The sequence below is a fragment of the Coregonus clupeaformis genome, unplaced genomic scaffold (genome assembly GCF_020615455.1).
Source record: "Coregonus clupeaformis isolate EN_2021a unplaced genomic scaffold, ASM2061545v1 scaf0025, whole genome shotgun sequence".
NCBI lineage: Eukaryota > Metazoa > Chordata > Actinopteri > Salmoniformes > Salmonidae > Coregonus > Coregonus clupeaformis.
The window spans coordinates 775,228-788,851 of record NW_025533480.1 but is presented as its reverse complement, the minus strand read 5'-3'; the positions used below and the strand labels follow the sequence as shown (position 1 = coordinate 788,851).

Here is a 13,624-nt window from a genome sequence, read left to right as displayed (position 1 = left end):
TGAAATTAGCCCACCCAACTACCTCATCCCTATATTGTTATTTATTTTGCTCTTTTGCACCCCAGTATCTCTATTTGCACATAATCTCTTGCACATCTAGCATTCCAGTGTTAATACTATTGTAATTATTCTGCACTATAGCCTATTTATTGCCTTACCTCCATAACTTGCTACATTTGCACACACTGTATATATATTTTCTGTTGTATTTTTGACTTTATGTTTTTTTACCCCATATGTAACTCTGTGTTGTTTTTATTGCACTGCTTTGCTTTATCTTGGCCAGGTCGCAGTTGTAAATGAGAACCTGTTCTCAACTGGTTTACCTGGTTAAATAAAGGTGAAATAAATAAAAAATAAAAAACTGTTATCACCAGTGCTCTCCTCACCCACTCTGCATCTCTCTTCTCTGACCACTCTCTTTCTCTTTCCCCTCCTGTCTCTTCTCTCTCTCTTTCATCACCGTCGATCATTCCTTCTCTACTGTCACTCCCCTGTCATCTCCTCCTCACCTCTCTCGCTCCCTCTACTTTTCCCTCTTTCCCTCACTCATCTCTCCTTTGTACTTTCTGTCACTCTACCCCCTTCCTCTCTCTCTCTCTCTCTCTCTCTTCCACTCGCTCTCTCTCTGTTTTATTGTATTTTTGACCCCCTTTTCTCCCCAATTTCGATCTTGTCTCATCGAGTCATGTGTCCTCCGATTCATGACCCACCAAAGCCGCACCAATGTGTCAGAGGAAACACCTGACAACCGAGGTCAGCCTGTAGGCGCCCGGCCCACCACAAGGAGTCGCTAGAGCGCGATGAGCCAAGTAAAGCCCCCCCCGGCCAAACCCTCCCCTAACCCGGACGACGCTGGGCCAATTGTGCACCGCCCTATGGGACTCCTGATCACGGCCGGTTGTGATACAGCCCGGGATCAAACCAGGATCTGTAGTGACGCCTCTAGCCCTGCGATGCAGTGCCTTAGACCGCTGCACCACTCGGGAGCCCCCTTTCTCTATATATATATCTCTCTCTCTCTCTCTTTTTTAAAAATTTTTTATTTCACCTTTAATTAACCAGGTAAGCCAGTTGAGAACAAGTTCTCATTTACAACTGCGACCTGGCCAAGATATCTCTCTCTCTCCCCATGTACTCACTGCAGTCTTCAGTACACAGGTGTCTTCTCCCAGATAGCACAGCTCTCCAGAACAACTGGTCTCCAGCCACAGGTGGTCCCCGTTCACAGCAGTCTCCTACACACACGCACGCACATGCACACAAAGGAATATGTTAGACCTTCTCCCACATACCCGGCAGACAAACAGTGGTGTATGAGTGTTTAATGTGTCTAATTGTCCAGTGAATTCTAGTGTGTGGGAGAGGGAATATTTGAGATATCCTCCACTACAGGGTGTGTGGATCAAACATAAAACACACACACACACAGAGAGAGAAGCACAGCACAACCACAATCACATTTTTCGCTCAGTGCTGCATGATGTTGATACGCTAGCTCATTAAAGTTTAATGGCGGTGTGTGTGTGTGTGTGTGTGCGTGTGGATCATGCAGAGAGGGAAATGCCAGTAATGACGTTTAGGAAATCTCCTGCGTGGAGGGACCTATTGCTCCCCAGGTACAGCCGGTTTGGTTCCCTAGGTGGGTGTGTGTGCCCTTACAGAAAAACCACATGAATGTCACATGTGATGATGTGTTTCACATGTGATCATATGTGAAGTTAGTGTGATAACATGTGACAACATGTAAAAGCAACATGTGATAACATGTTTTTCATATGTGAAACTGCAAATGTCCCATGTGAATCTGCAGTTGTGAGGTGAAAACATGTTATTCTATGTGAAAAGGTGGTGTTAACATCTAAATGTAATACATGTGAACATATGGTTTCACATGTGAGCAACTGTCTCTTTTGTATTCACGTGAACATTTCAGCTCAACATGTGAAAACAGCTAGTTCACATGTGAAAATGCGATTTCACATGTGAGACTGCAAATTTCACGTGTTTATTTGTAAGGGAATTTTTTAAGTTAATGGTACGCTGTTCAGCAAAAATAGTGCTTTCAGAACTACTGGGTAAAAAGCATACAAAGGTACCGGAGAATCTCTTTAATCTGACCATTCTCTCATCATTGATTTAATTTACTTATTTCAGCAATTTGAGGGTTTTCTATATAGTTGTATAATGTTGGTGGGGCATATTATTCTGTTTTAATGATACTCACTATGATAAATATAATAGTTTTTCTTGAGTGTATTTTTAACAAAGCTGAGATTGAATTTGAAGTCCAAAGTGTAGGAATACAGGTGAAATCATGCTGCTAACCAAGAGGTTGTGAATTCAAATCCCAGGGAGGACATGTTGAATAAAAAGTCCTGTGTAAATAAACAATGTAATCAAGTGAGTCAAATATGTAAGTTGGAAATACTGTATATTAAATGCACTGTTTGTGTGTGTATCCTAATAACAAATTTTTGTTTGCAGGGAAATCTCAGGTGAAAAATGGAATCCACATGTGAAAGGTTATGTGATCACGTGAAAATCCACGTGAAACTTAATGTGAAATATCATCACACGTGAAGTGTTCCAAAAACACATTGATTCACATGATTTCACATGTGAAATTTCACTAGTGAAATCATGATTTTCCACATGTGAAATCATGTGTTTTTTCCCAAAGGTGTGTGTGTGCGCGTGTGTGTGTGTTTTTATGTGTGTGTGTGACTCACTGTCCAGTCGACGGACGTGCGTATCTCCTTGGAAGGTCCGTTAGTGATGGGGGGCATGGGTTTGTGCACCGGGGCCAAGTGCTGGAGACCCGACCGCGAGATGGCTTTCCTGAAAAACACACACATTATTAGAGTATCAGCGTGATCCATCATATCAAATCTCTTGACCTGTAATCAGTGAAATGAAGAGATTCATAGAAGAGTACCATCTGTAATCAGTGATATGAAAGGACTCAGGTAATTATGGAAAATATCACCATGTTTCTTTTAGAGAGGATTACATGATGCTACTTCAGTACACTGGCCCAGTAACCCCAATACTCTGGAGAGATATGGAGAGAAAGAAAGAGAGGGGGATGGAGGGAGAAAGAGAAAACGTCTGTTCTCTCAGTCAGGGGTAGGAAGAGTCAGCAGTGTTGAGAGCTGCTCCTGGCTCCCTCAATATAACCTCCCCAAAACCTCCACACAACCTCCCCAAAGCCTCCCATACAACCAACCCACAACCTCCTCAAAGCCTCCCCTATAACCTCCCGTTCAATCTCCCCACAACCTCCACACAACCTCCCCAAAGCCTCCCATACAACCAACCCACAACCTCCTTAAAGCCTCCCCTACAACCGCCCCACAACCTCCCGTTCAACCTCCCAACAACCTCCCTATAACCAACCCTGAGAGTTAAATCTCTGCTACAGGTTAAATCTCTGCTCTGAGGTTTTTCAAACACTCCACAAATTTCTTGTTAACAAACTACAGTTTTGGCTAGTCGGTTAGGACATCTACTTTGTGCATGACACGAGTAATTTTTCCAACAATTGTTTACAGACAGATTATTTCACTTATAATGCACTGTATCACAATTCCAGTGGGTCAGAAGTTTTCATTCACTAAGTTGACTGTGCCTTTAAACAGCTTGGAAAATTCCAGAAAATGATGTCATGGCTTTAGAAGCTTCTGATAGGCTAATTGACATCATTTGAGTCAATTGGAGGTGTACCTGTGGATGTATTTCAAGGCCTACCTTCAAACTCAGTGCCTCTTTGCTTGACATCATGGGAAAATCAAAAGAAATCAGCCAAGACCTCAGAAAAAAGATTGTAGACCTCCACAAGTCTGGTTCATCCAGCAATTTCCAACCGCCTGAAGGTACCATGTACATCTGTACAAACAATAGTACGCAAGTATAAACCCCATGCAACCACGCAGCCGTCATACCGCTCAGGAAGGAGACGCGTTCTGTCTCCTAGAGATGAACGTACTTTGGTGCGAAAAGTGCAAATCAATCCCAGAACAACAGCAAAGGACCTTGTGAAGATGCTGGAGGAAACAGATACAAAAGTATCTATATCCACAGTAAAACGAGACCTATATCGACATAACCTGAAATGCCGCTCAGCAAGGAAGAAGACACTGCTCCAAAACCGCCATAGAAAAGCCAGACTATGGTTTGCAACTGCACATGGGGACAAACATCGTACTTTTTGGAGAAATGTCCTCTGGTCTGATGAAACAAAAATATAACTGTTTGGCCATAATGACCATCGTTATGTTTGGAGGAAAAAGGGGGTTGCTTGCAAGCCGAAGAACACCATCCCAACCGTGAAGCACGGGGGTGGCAGCATCATGCTGTGGGGGTGCTTTGCTGCAGGAGGGACTGGTGTACTTCACAAAATAGATGGCATCATGAGGAAGGAAAATTATGTGGATATATTGAAGCAACATCTCAAGACATCAGTCAGGAAGTTAAAGCTTGGTCGCAAATAGGTCTTCCAAATGGACAATGACCACAAGCATACTTCCAAAGTTGTGGCAAAATGGCTTAAGGACAACAAAGTCAAGGTATTGGAGTGTCCATCACAAAGCCCTGACCTCAATCCTATAGAACATTTGTGGGCAGAACTGAAAAAGCGTGTGCGAGCAAGGAGGCCTACAAACCTGACTCAGTTACACCAGCTCTGTCAGGAGGAATGGGCCAAAATTCACCCAACTTATTGTGGGAAGCTTGTGGAAGGCTACCCGAAACGTTTGACCCAAGTTAAACAATTTAAAGGCAATGCTACCAAATACTAATTGAGTGTATGTAAACTTCTGACCCACTGGGAATGTGATGACAGAAATAAAAGCTGAAATAATTGTATTATTCTGACATTTCACATTCTTAAAATAAAGTGGTGATCCTAACTGACCTAAGACAGGGAATTCTTACTAGGATTAAATGTCAGGAATTGTGGAAAACTGAGTTTAAATGTATTTGGATAAGGTGTATGTAAACTTCCGACTTCAACTGTATCTGCTCACAGCAACATTTGTATGCATAATGCATAATAGCACTATAATATTGAGTATGTTCAGTTTAATGTAATACAATATATATAACATTCCTGATGTGTAATACAATATATATAACATTCCTTATGTGTAATACAATATATATAACATTCAGATCCATCCTACAGAATAGCTGACTATATTCTCAGCTCCAGCCAGCCTGCTGTAACTGTAACAATCTAGGTGGGTTAAATAACAGGAACTACTCTGCTCCACCTCACCTCTCTCTCATCTGTCCTATGCAGTATGCAACACACAGGCCGTAGGGTGAGCCCTGTGTGTGTGTGTGTGTGTGTGTGTGTGTGTATATATGTGTGTGTGTGTGTGTGTGGTTTGCTTTTTGTGAGGACAAGGATAGCAAAACAAGGAAAAAGTGGGGACCCCACAATGAAAACGGCTTTTTTAGGGTTAGGTTTAGTTTTAGGGTTTTGGGGTTAAGGTTAGGGTTAGAGTTACGGTTAGGGTTACGTTAAAGGTTAGGGTTAGGGTTTAGGGAAAACAGGATTTTGAATGGGAATCAATTGTTTGGTCCCCACAAGGATAGTAAAAAAATGTGTGTGTGTGTGAGAGTGAGTGTGTGTGTGGATAGGTACGGTGGAAAGGGTGGCTAATACATGACACCCTGTTGAAAGTTTCAGACCTCGTCTATAATTATCCACAGTGACAAAGACAGAGTCTGCTTACAGGGCTGTGTAACTCGAGCCCCAACACACACACACACACACACACACACACACACACACACACACACACACACATACACCTTTAGCCCAGAGGGATAAAAATAGATGTACGGGGTGACAACACGCGGCTGAATGCATGCCACTGAGGCCAGGACACACACACACACACACATACAGTGGGGAAAAAAAGTATTTAGTCAGCCACCAATTGTGCAAGTTCTCCCACTTAAAAAGATGAGAGAGGCCTGTAATTTTCATCATAGGTACACGTCAACTATGACAGACAAAATGAGAAAAAAAATTCCAGAAAATCACATTGTAGGATTTTTAATGAATTTATTTGCAAATTATGGTGGAAAATAAGTATTCGGTCACCTACAAACAAGCAAGATTTCTGGCTCTCACAGACCTGTAACTTCTTCTTTAAGAGGCTCCTCTGTCCTCCACTCGTTACCAGTATTAATGGCACCTGTTTAAACGTGTTATCAGTATAAAAGACACCTGTCCACAACCTCAAACAGTCACACTCCAAACTCCACTATGGCCAAGACCAAAGAGCTGTCAAAGGACACCAGAAACACAATTGTAGACCTGCACCAGGCTGGGAAGACTGAATCTGCAATAGGTAAGCAGCTTGGTTTGAAGAAATCAACTGTGGGAGCAATTATTAGGAAATGGAAGACATACAAGACCACTGATAATCTCCCTCGATCTGGGGCTCCACGCAAGATCTCACCCCGTGGGGTCAAAATGATCACAAGAACGGTGAGCAAAAATCCCAGAACCACACGGGGGGACCTAGTGAATGACCTGCAGAGAGCTGGGACCAAAGTAACAAAGCCTACCATCAGTAACACACTACGCCACCAGGGACTCAAATCCTGCAGTGCCAGACGTGTCCCCCTGCTTAAGCCAGTACATGTCCAGGCCCGTCTGAAGTTTGCTAGAGTGCATTTGGATGATCCAGAAGAGGATTGGGAGAATGTCATATGGTCAGAAAAAACTAAAGTAGAACTTTTTGGTAAAAACTCAACTCGTCGTGTTTGGAGGACAAAGAATGCTGAGTTGCATCCAAAGAACACCATACCTACTGTGAAGCATGGGGGTGGAAACATCATGCTTTGGGGCTGTTTTTCTGCAAAGGGACCAGGACGACTGATCCGTGTAAAGGAAAGAATGAATGGGGCCATGTATCGTGAGATTTTGAGTGAAAACCTCCTTCCATCAGCAAGGGCATTGAAGATGAAACGTGGCTGGGTCTTTCAGCATGACAATGATCCCAAACACACCGCCCGGGCAACGAAGGAGTGGCTTCGTAAGAAGCATTTCAAGGTCCTGGAGTGGCCTAGCCAGTCTCCAGATCTCAACCCCATAGAAAATCTTTGGAGGGAGTTGAAAGTCTGTGTTGCCCAGCGACAGCCCCAAAACATCATTGCTCTAGAGGAGATCGGCATGGAGGAATGGGCCAAAATACCAGCAACAGTGTGTGAAAACCTTGTGAAGACTTACAGAAAATGTTTGACGTGTCATTGCCAACAAAGGGTATAGAACAAAGTATTGAGAAACTTTTGTTATTGACCAAATACTTATTTTCCACCATAATTTGCAAATAAATTCATTAAAAATCCTACAATGGGATTTTCTGGATTTTTTTTCCTCATTTTGTCTGTCATAGTTGACGTGTACCTATGATGAAAATTACAGGCCTCTCTCATCTTTTTAAGTGGAAGAACTTGCACAATTGGTGGCTGACTAAATACTTTTTTTCCCCACTGTACACACACACACCACCATTGACAGACACTACAGTTAGAGCAGAAGAGACAATAATGCACCTAAAACCTACCGCATTAGCGGATACCAGTGATAACGTAACACACACACACACTACACAGACACACAGACACACCCATACTGTCCAAACACACTTAACCCCTGTGCTTATCGGATAGCAGTGATAAAGCAACACACACACAACCTGCCCACACACGCTCATCAGTGTGTTATGTGTTGAGTGATGTAGATTATACTAACCTGATTATAGCCAGACCTGATCTGACAGGATAGACAGTCTGAGTAGACTGACAGAGAGAGATATGGATGTGTGTGTGAGTGTGATAAAGGGAGAGAGCGGTTTGTATGATAGCGAGAGTGATAGAGAGGGAGAGATATTGACCGTGTGCATTCACAACTATCAATACCTGATGCCTCAGAGATCAGAGTAGCTATGTACTGTAGTGTGTTGGATTGACAGAACACACACACACAGACAGAGACAGACAGACCACCATTGCATTTTAACTGCATGCTTAGTAATCTACTAAATCCATAGCAGGATCAAGGTATTAGAGCTTGTTTTGATGACTTTGATGTTAGACTGATGGGTGGATATGCAGTAATGGGGGCTCTACAGAGGAACGAGTCAGCTCAGGCACCTAACAGTCAACAGGGTAACAGATTCTCTCCATGGTTGGGGTTAATTCAGTTCACTTTTCAGTTCAGTAAATCCAGGAAGTGAATTGAAATTAAACTAATCCCTTAAAAAATCATCATAGAAAACACTGGGCAAAATTCTGAATTAACTGAATTGAAAACTGAATTGATCCCAACTGGTGATTGACACTCCCTGATGTAGAAGTTAGTGGTTGCTGGTGTATCACATAAACCAAAGAAAGTTCTGGAGAAATCTGATACTCACACAAGTGGGTGATTAATTGAGCAACTACTGAACAAAGCAGGCTGTCCCTCTGCCTCCGTCCTCTGCCTCCCACTCTCCATCTCTATCCCTCCGCTTTCCCTCTTCCCTCTCTCTCTCTCTCTCTCTCTCTCTCTCTCTCTAATATTATTTATTCGTCCCTCCCTCTTATGCCTCCAACTTTCCCTCTCTCTCTCTTCTCTCCCTCCTCTCCATTCACCTCCTCTTCTTATCTCCTCATTCTCCTTTGTCCTCCTTGCCTACTCCTCTTCTCCTCCTCCTCTTCTCCACCTCCTCTTATTTCTCCTCTTCCTTCTACAAGTCGTGGCAGCAGTTCCAGGCTGACAGGGTTGCTATAGTAACCACCCAGTACGCACCAGTTGTCTCTGTGTAAAGATGTAATTATAGAGTAGAGACTCAGTGTCAGCATCATGGTCTGCACACACATGCACACACACTGAGGCACACATGCACACACACCTGTATCCTCTCACTGTCAGGCCACTACACAGGTGGGACCAACCCCCGACTACACACCATTACAGTAAAGATGAGATCACCCCACATTACCCACTCACTGCTTCTACCAAGATAGCATCTAATATAAAACGTCAACATAGGGCCTATTGTAACTGTTCAACAGCATTATATATCTGAATGGAACTCATCAGGCGTATGTCTTTGGAATATAGACAGACCCCACACAAATACACACATAGACACACATACCCTAAGCCAGTGGTTTTGAACCCTCTCCCCGAGCACCCCCAGGCGTTTCACAATGTTGTTGTATCCCTAAACTAGCTCACCTGATTCAAGTAGTCAAGGGCTTCATAATTAGTTGAATCAGGTGTGCTATCTCTGGAATAACTAAAATACACGGAACGGCAGGGGATCCCCGAGGAGAGGTTTGAAAAGCCCTGCCCTAAGCGGCCGCTCACTGACCTGTAACCCAGCAGCCTGCGATACCAACACACTTTCTTTTTACTACCTCTCCTTTCATCCCCTCTGCTCCTCTGTCCTTTTCTCTCCTTTACTCCATTCTTTCTGTCCATCATTCTTCCACAAATGCTCCTCTACTCCTCTCCGCCTGCTCACCGTCCTGCACTTCTACAGACCTGCAACTAGTCTCCACTGATCTACAGGTACTGAGGGACACGCATACCTAGTAACACACACACACACACACTCACCAGGTAGTTGTTCTGATCATTGTGACAGGCAGCCGAGACCTGATACCAGTCACCTATACCGTGTGTGTGCGTGTGGTGTCAGATGGTCTGTGCCACTTAGCTAGGCTACATCACCCCCCTCTCAGTCGCCCCAAAGTCTATTCTGGGAACATTACGTCATTACGCAACCCTCATGACCCTGACCGTTGACCCCCAACCTGACAGGGACAACCTGAGGAGGCGTACTGTATGTGAGTGTGCTGTTTCAAGTGACAGATAATTTACAACATCACTTACACAGTGCGGATTACACAATTCCTTTTTTAGTTGTTTTTTTAAGACAGAATGAGAGTTTCTTCGACCGTTTTTTGTTACAGGAAACAGCAAAACACATCACCCAAACATGCACGCACACACACACACACACACACACACACACAGAATACACATACACACACATATATTCACAGACAATGGCAGGAAAACTCCAAATACTGTAGACCGAAAGCACCAACATCTTAAGCACAGGCATTAGGCACTCACAGACACACAGACCCCCCCTCCCACCCACACCCACACACACATTGACCAGGGGTGGTCGAGACCAGGGAGAGGGTCAGGAAAAGGTTGTCATGGTAACCTCAAACTTGTTGTTTTCATGGTAACCTCAAACTTCCTTCCCTCCCAGTTCATCTAAATACAGCATCTCTCTCTCTCTCTCTCTCTCTCTCTCTCTCTCTCTCTCTCTCTCTCTCTCTCTCTCTCTCTCTCTCTCTCTCTCTCTCTCTCTCTCTCTCTCTCTCTCTCTCTCTCTCTCTCTCTCTCTCTCTCTCTCTCTCTCTCTCTCTTTCTGACAGTGAGTGGGTGTATGTGAGAGCAGCTGCAGTGAGAACAGAGCGTAGCACACTATCAGATCCTATTAGATCAACTCCTCTCCTCACAGCACTGCTATGACACACACACACACACACACACCCCTACCAAAGCACTTTGAACACACAACCTGCTAGATCAGACTGTATGCCATATACAACACACACACTTAACTCAAATCCCTGTGAGACCTCACCACAAAAGAGGAGAGGAGAGGAGAGGAGAGGAGAGGAGAGGAGAGGAGAGGAGAGGAGAGGAGAGGAGAGGAGAGGAGAGGAGAGGAGAGGAGAGGAGAGGAGAGGAGAGGAGAGGAGAGGAGAGGAGAGGAGAGGAGAGGAGAAGCTTGCTTTGTCAGCACGATTCCCTGGCAGATAAAAGATAATCCCATCTTTGACTCTTTCCTTATTTCTGCTAAATTAAACTAATGTACTGTTGGAGGGAGATAAGGAAACGCTGAGTCGAGATGAGGAGGACAAGATGCTACTGAAACAGCAGACGTGTCCCCAATCTGTTGGTCTTCTTTAACCCTGTAATGTCTGACGTTTAATCATTGCAACATACACACAGACACATTTGCAAATACACACACTCACAAACACGCATTCGCAAAGACACACAGACACACACGTAATAGCTGCCTGGACACCAGTGGAGAGGGAGGAGTAGGTGTTGGAGAGAGAGGATAACCTATGTGTGTGTGTGTGTGTGTGTGTGTGTGTGAGAGCTTCATCCTGCCTGTGCAGACAGGAAGCCTGGGCCTTTCCCTCTGACCCCCTCCCCTCCCCTCTTCCTCCTCCCTCCTCCCTCTTTCTATTTCTATCCCTCTCCCACCCTGCCTCTAACCACACACACTCACACACTCACACACACACACACACACACACAAAAACTGCTCTCGTCTCTCCTTCATCACATCCACTTCATCCTCTTTCTCTTTCTCTCGATCCCTCTGACAGGGAGGGTGTGTTCATGTATTCTTTCCCTTCAGCACACAGCCAGCCTGCTTCTGATACTATCCTGTCCTCTCCTCCTCTTTCCTCTCTTCCTATCTTTGCTGGAAAATGATCATCTCTTTTCCCTGTTCCTGTCATTCTGGCCTGACACAACCTGTCTCCTCCCCTCTCCTCTCCTCTTATGCCTTCCTTTCTGGAATGTGTGTACGAAAGAGAGTTGAGAGTAAGAGGAGTGGGGAGGGGAGGAGGAGAGTAGAGGGAGAGGAGGAGAGCAGAGGGAGGGAGAGGAGGAGGAAGAGGTATCAGCCTCCGGGGAGGGTTAGGGTCCCAATAGAACAGATGCTCACCACTGCTGTCCTTCACCAGGAGCAGAGGGTGTGTGTGTGTGGTTCAAGCTGTCCTTCCCTTCACTCCTCTATTGGCCTACATTACTTTTCCTTAGGCAGAGAGAGAGAGAGAGAGAGAGAGAGAGAGAGAGAGAGAGAGAGAGAGAGAGAGAGAGAGAGAGAGAGAGAGAGAGAGAGAGAGAGAGAGAGAGAGAGAGAGAGAGAGAGAGAGAGAGAGAGAGAGAGAGAGAGAGAGAGAGAGAGAGAGAGAGAGAGAGAGAGAGCTGTTAATGAAGTTAATTAATGCTGTGAATAATGTACAGGGTCCTGTTAACTATGAGGGTCAGTGGGTGGTTTGGCTCTGCACCTCAACCTCCAAACAGAATCCAAGCACTCGGGGGCTCAAGATCCTCTCTTCTCTCATCCTTCTCTCCGTTCTGCCTCTTTCATGCTACGGATGAAAAGAAGCAGCACATTCTTCCAAAAATCCTACCCAGCAATCCCCTCTCCTCTCAAAGAGGTGGCAGGTCCAAAAACAGCTTTAATGGCATATCTCTCTGTCGCTCTCTCTCCCTCTCCCTCTGTCTATCTATCTCTCTCTCTCTCTCTCTCTCTCTCTCTCTCCCTCTGTATCTCTCTCTCTTTCAGTGTGTGTGTACATGCCTGCCTGGGCATCAGTTCCAGAATTGTGGTAGTGAATGTGCCCACAGGATCCTCTCACCCTCTACTTCTCTCTCTCTGTTCTTCTCTCTTTCTCCCGCGTTCTCTCTTTCACACAGGGTCGTGACACCTCAACAATTACCCAGTGTGTGGGAGTGTGCGTTCGTGTGTGTGTGTGTCAGTGTGTGAGTATGTGTGTGTATGTTTATATGTGTGTGTGTGTGTGCACCAGTGAATGTGTCTGTGTGTACTGTGGGGGAAGTATCTGAAGCATACTGCTCTCCATGTATTTGACCTTTCATCAGCTCAGAATAGAACGACTAGCAGAAGAAAATGACTGAACTATTATATCAGAATAGAATACCAGCATTTAACTCTTTCATTCAAAGTCACTTGTGTCAAAGGTGCAATCTGTAGTTTTATTTCTGGTAAAAAAACATTGACCCAGGTGGGACTGAAGGGAAAACTGTGCAAGGTTAACTGAGGCTGGAATATAAATTAGCTGGAGTAATGTTGAAATAGGGTTAGAGTAAGGTTTGAAAAGGGTTTGTATAAATAATGTTCAAACAGGGTTAGAATGAGGTTATAACAACATTGTATCACTGTTTAAACAAGAGTTAGATTGTATTAATGTTGTAATAGGGTTAGGCAAAGGTTATAATAAGGTTAGAGTTGAGTTGTAATAACGTTGGAATAGGACTAGACAGAGGTTAGGCTTGCTGCTGAAGGAGTGGTGTCTCCTGGCTTCTGTCTCACCCTCATCCCCTCACTGCCTAATATAATCAATCATTTACTAAATGAGGCTCTGCTACCTAGAGCAATCAGTGCACGCTGGAACAGAGCAGGGCAAACACACACACGCAAGACCTCCCAGACCACAGCTGGAGAGCAAGGGACATTCTATAATTACTGAGATCTGCAAAGAACTGTTCTGTTCTATCTCTGTGTGTTGTGTGCTGTGTGCTGTGTGCTGTGTGCTGTGTGCTGTGTGCTGTGTGCTGTGTGTGTGTGTGTGTGCTGTGTGTGTGTGTTTGCGCAGAGAAAATTCACAAAGTGAAGCTTACATGTATCAGGACTATTGCAATTAACTCCCACACCTGTCTGGATGCTAGAATCACAGCCAGGCATTTTATTCTGTTTTTGTGTGTGTGTGTGTGTGTGTGTGTGTGTGTGTGTGTGTGTGTGTGTGTGTGTGTGTGTGTGTG

General features: G+C 44.6%; 1 protein-coding gene across 6 annotated transcripts in view; it reads right to left on the bottom strand.

The window, feature by feature from the left end:
* The window catches only part of LOC121543670 (diacylglycerol kinase iota), a 62,749-nt gene that overhangs the window by 40,776 nt on the left and 8,349 nt on the right, over nt 1-13,624 (bottom strand). For 4 of the 6 annotated variants that reach the window (XM_041853718.2, XM_041853721.2, XM_041853720.2 and 1 more), the window contains exons 2-3: nt 2,733-2,841; nt 1,143-1,238 (exon numbers count right to left, since the gene is read on the bottom strand). In XM_041853718.2, the coding sequence (XP_041709652.2) occupies nt 1,143-1,238; nt 2,733-2,841 (205 nt within the window). Of the gene's footprint in view, nt 1-1,142; nt 1,239-2,732; nt 2,842-9,628; nt 9,711-11,780; nt 11,871-13,624 lie in introns of those variants that run through there. The other 2 variants (XM_041853724.2, XM_041853722.2) reach the window with 2 other exon arrangements.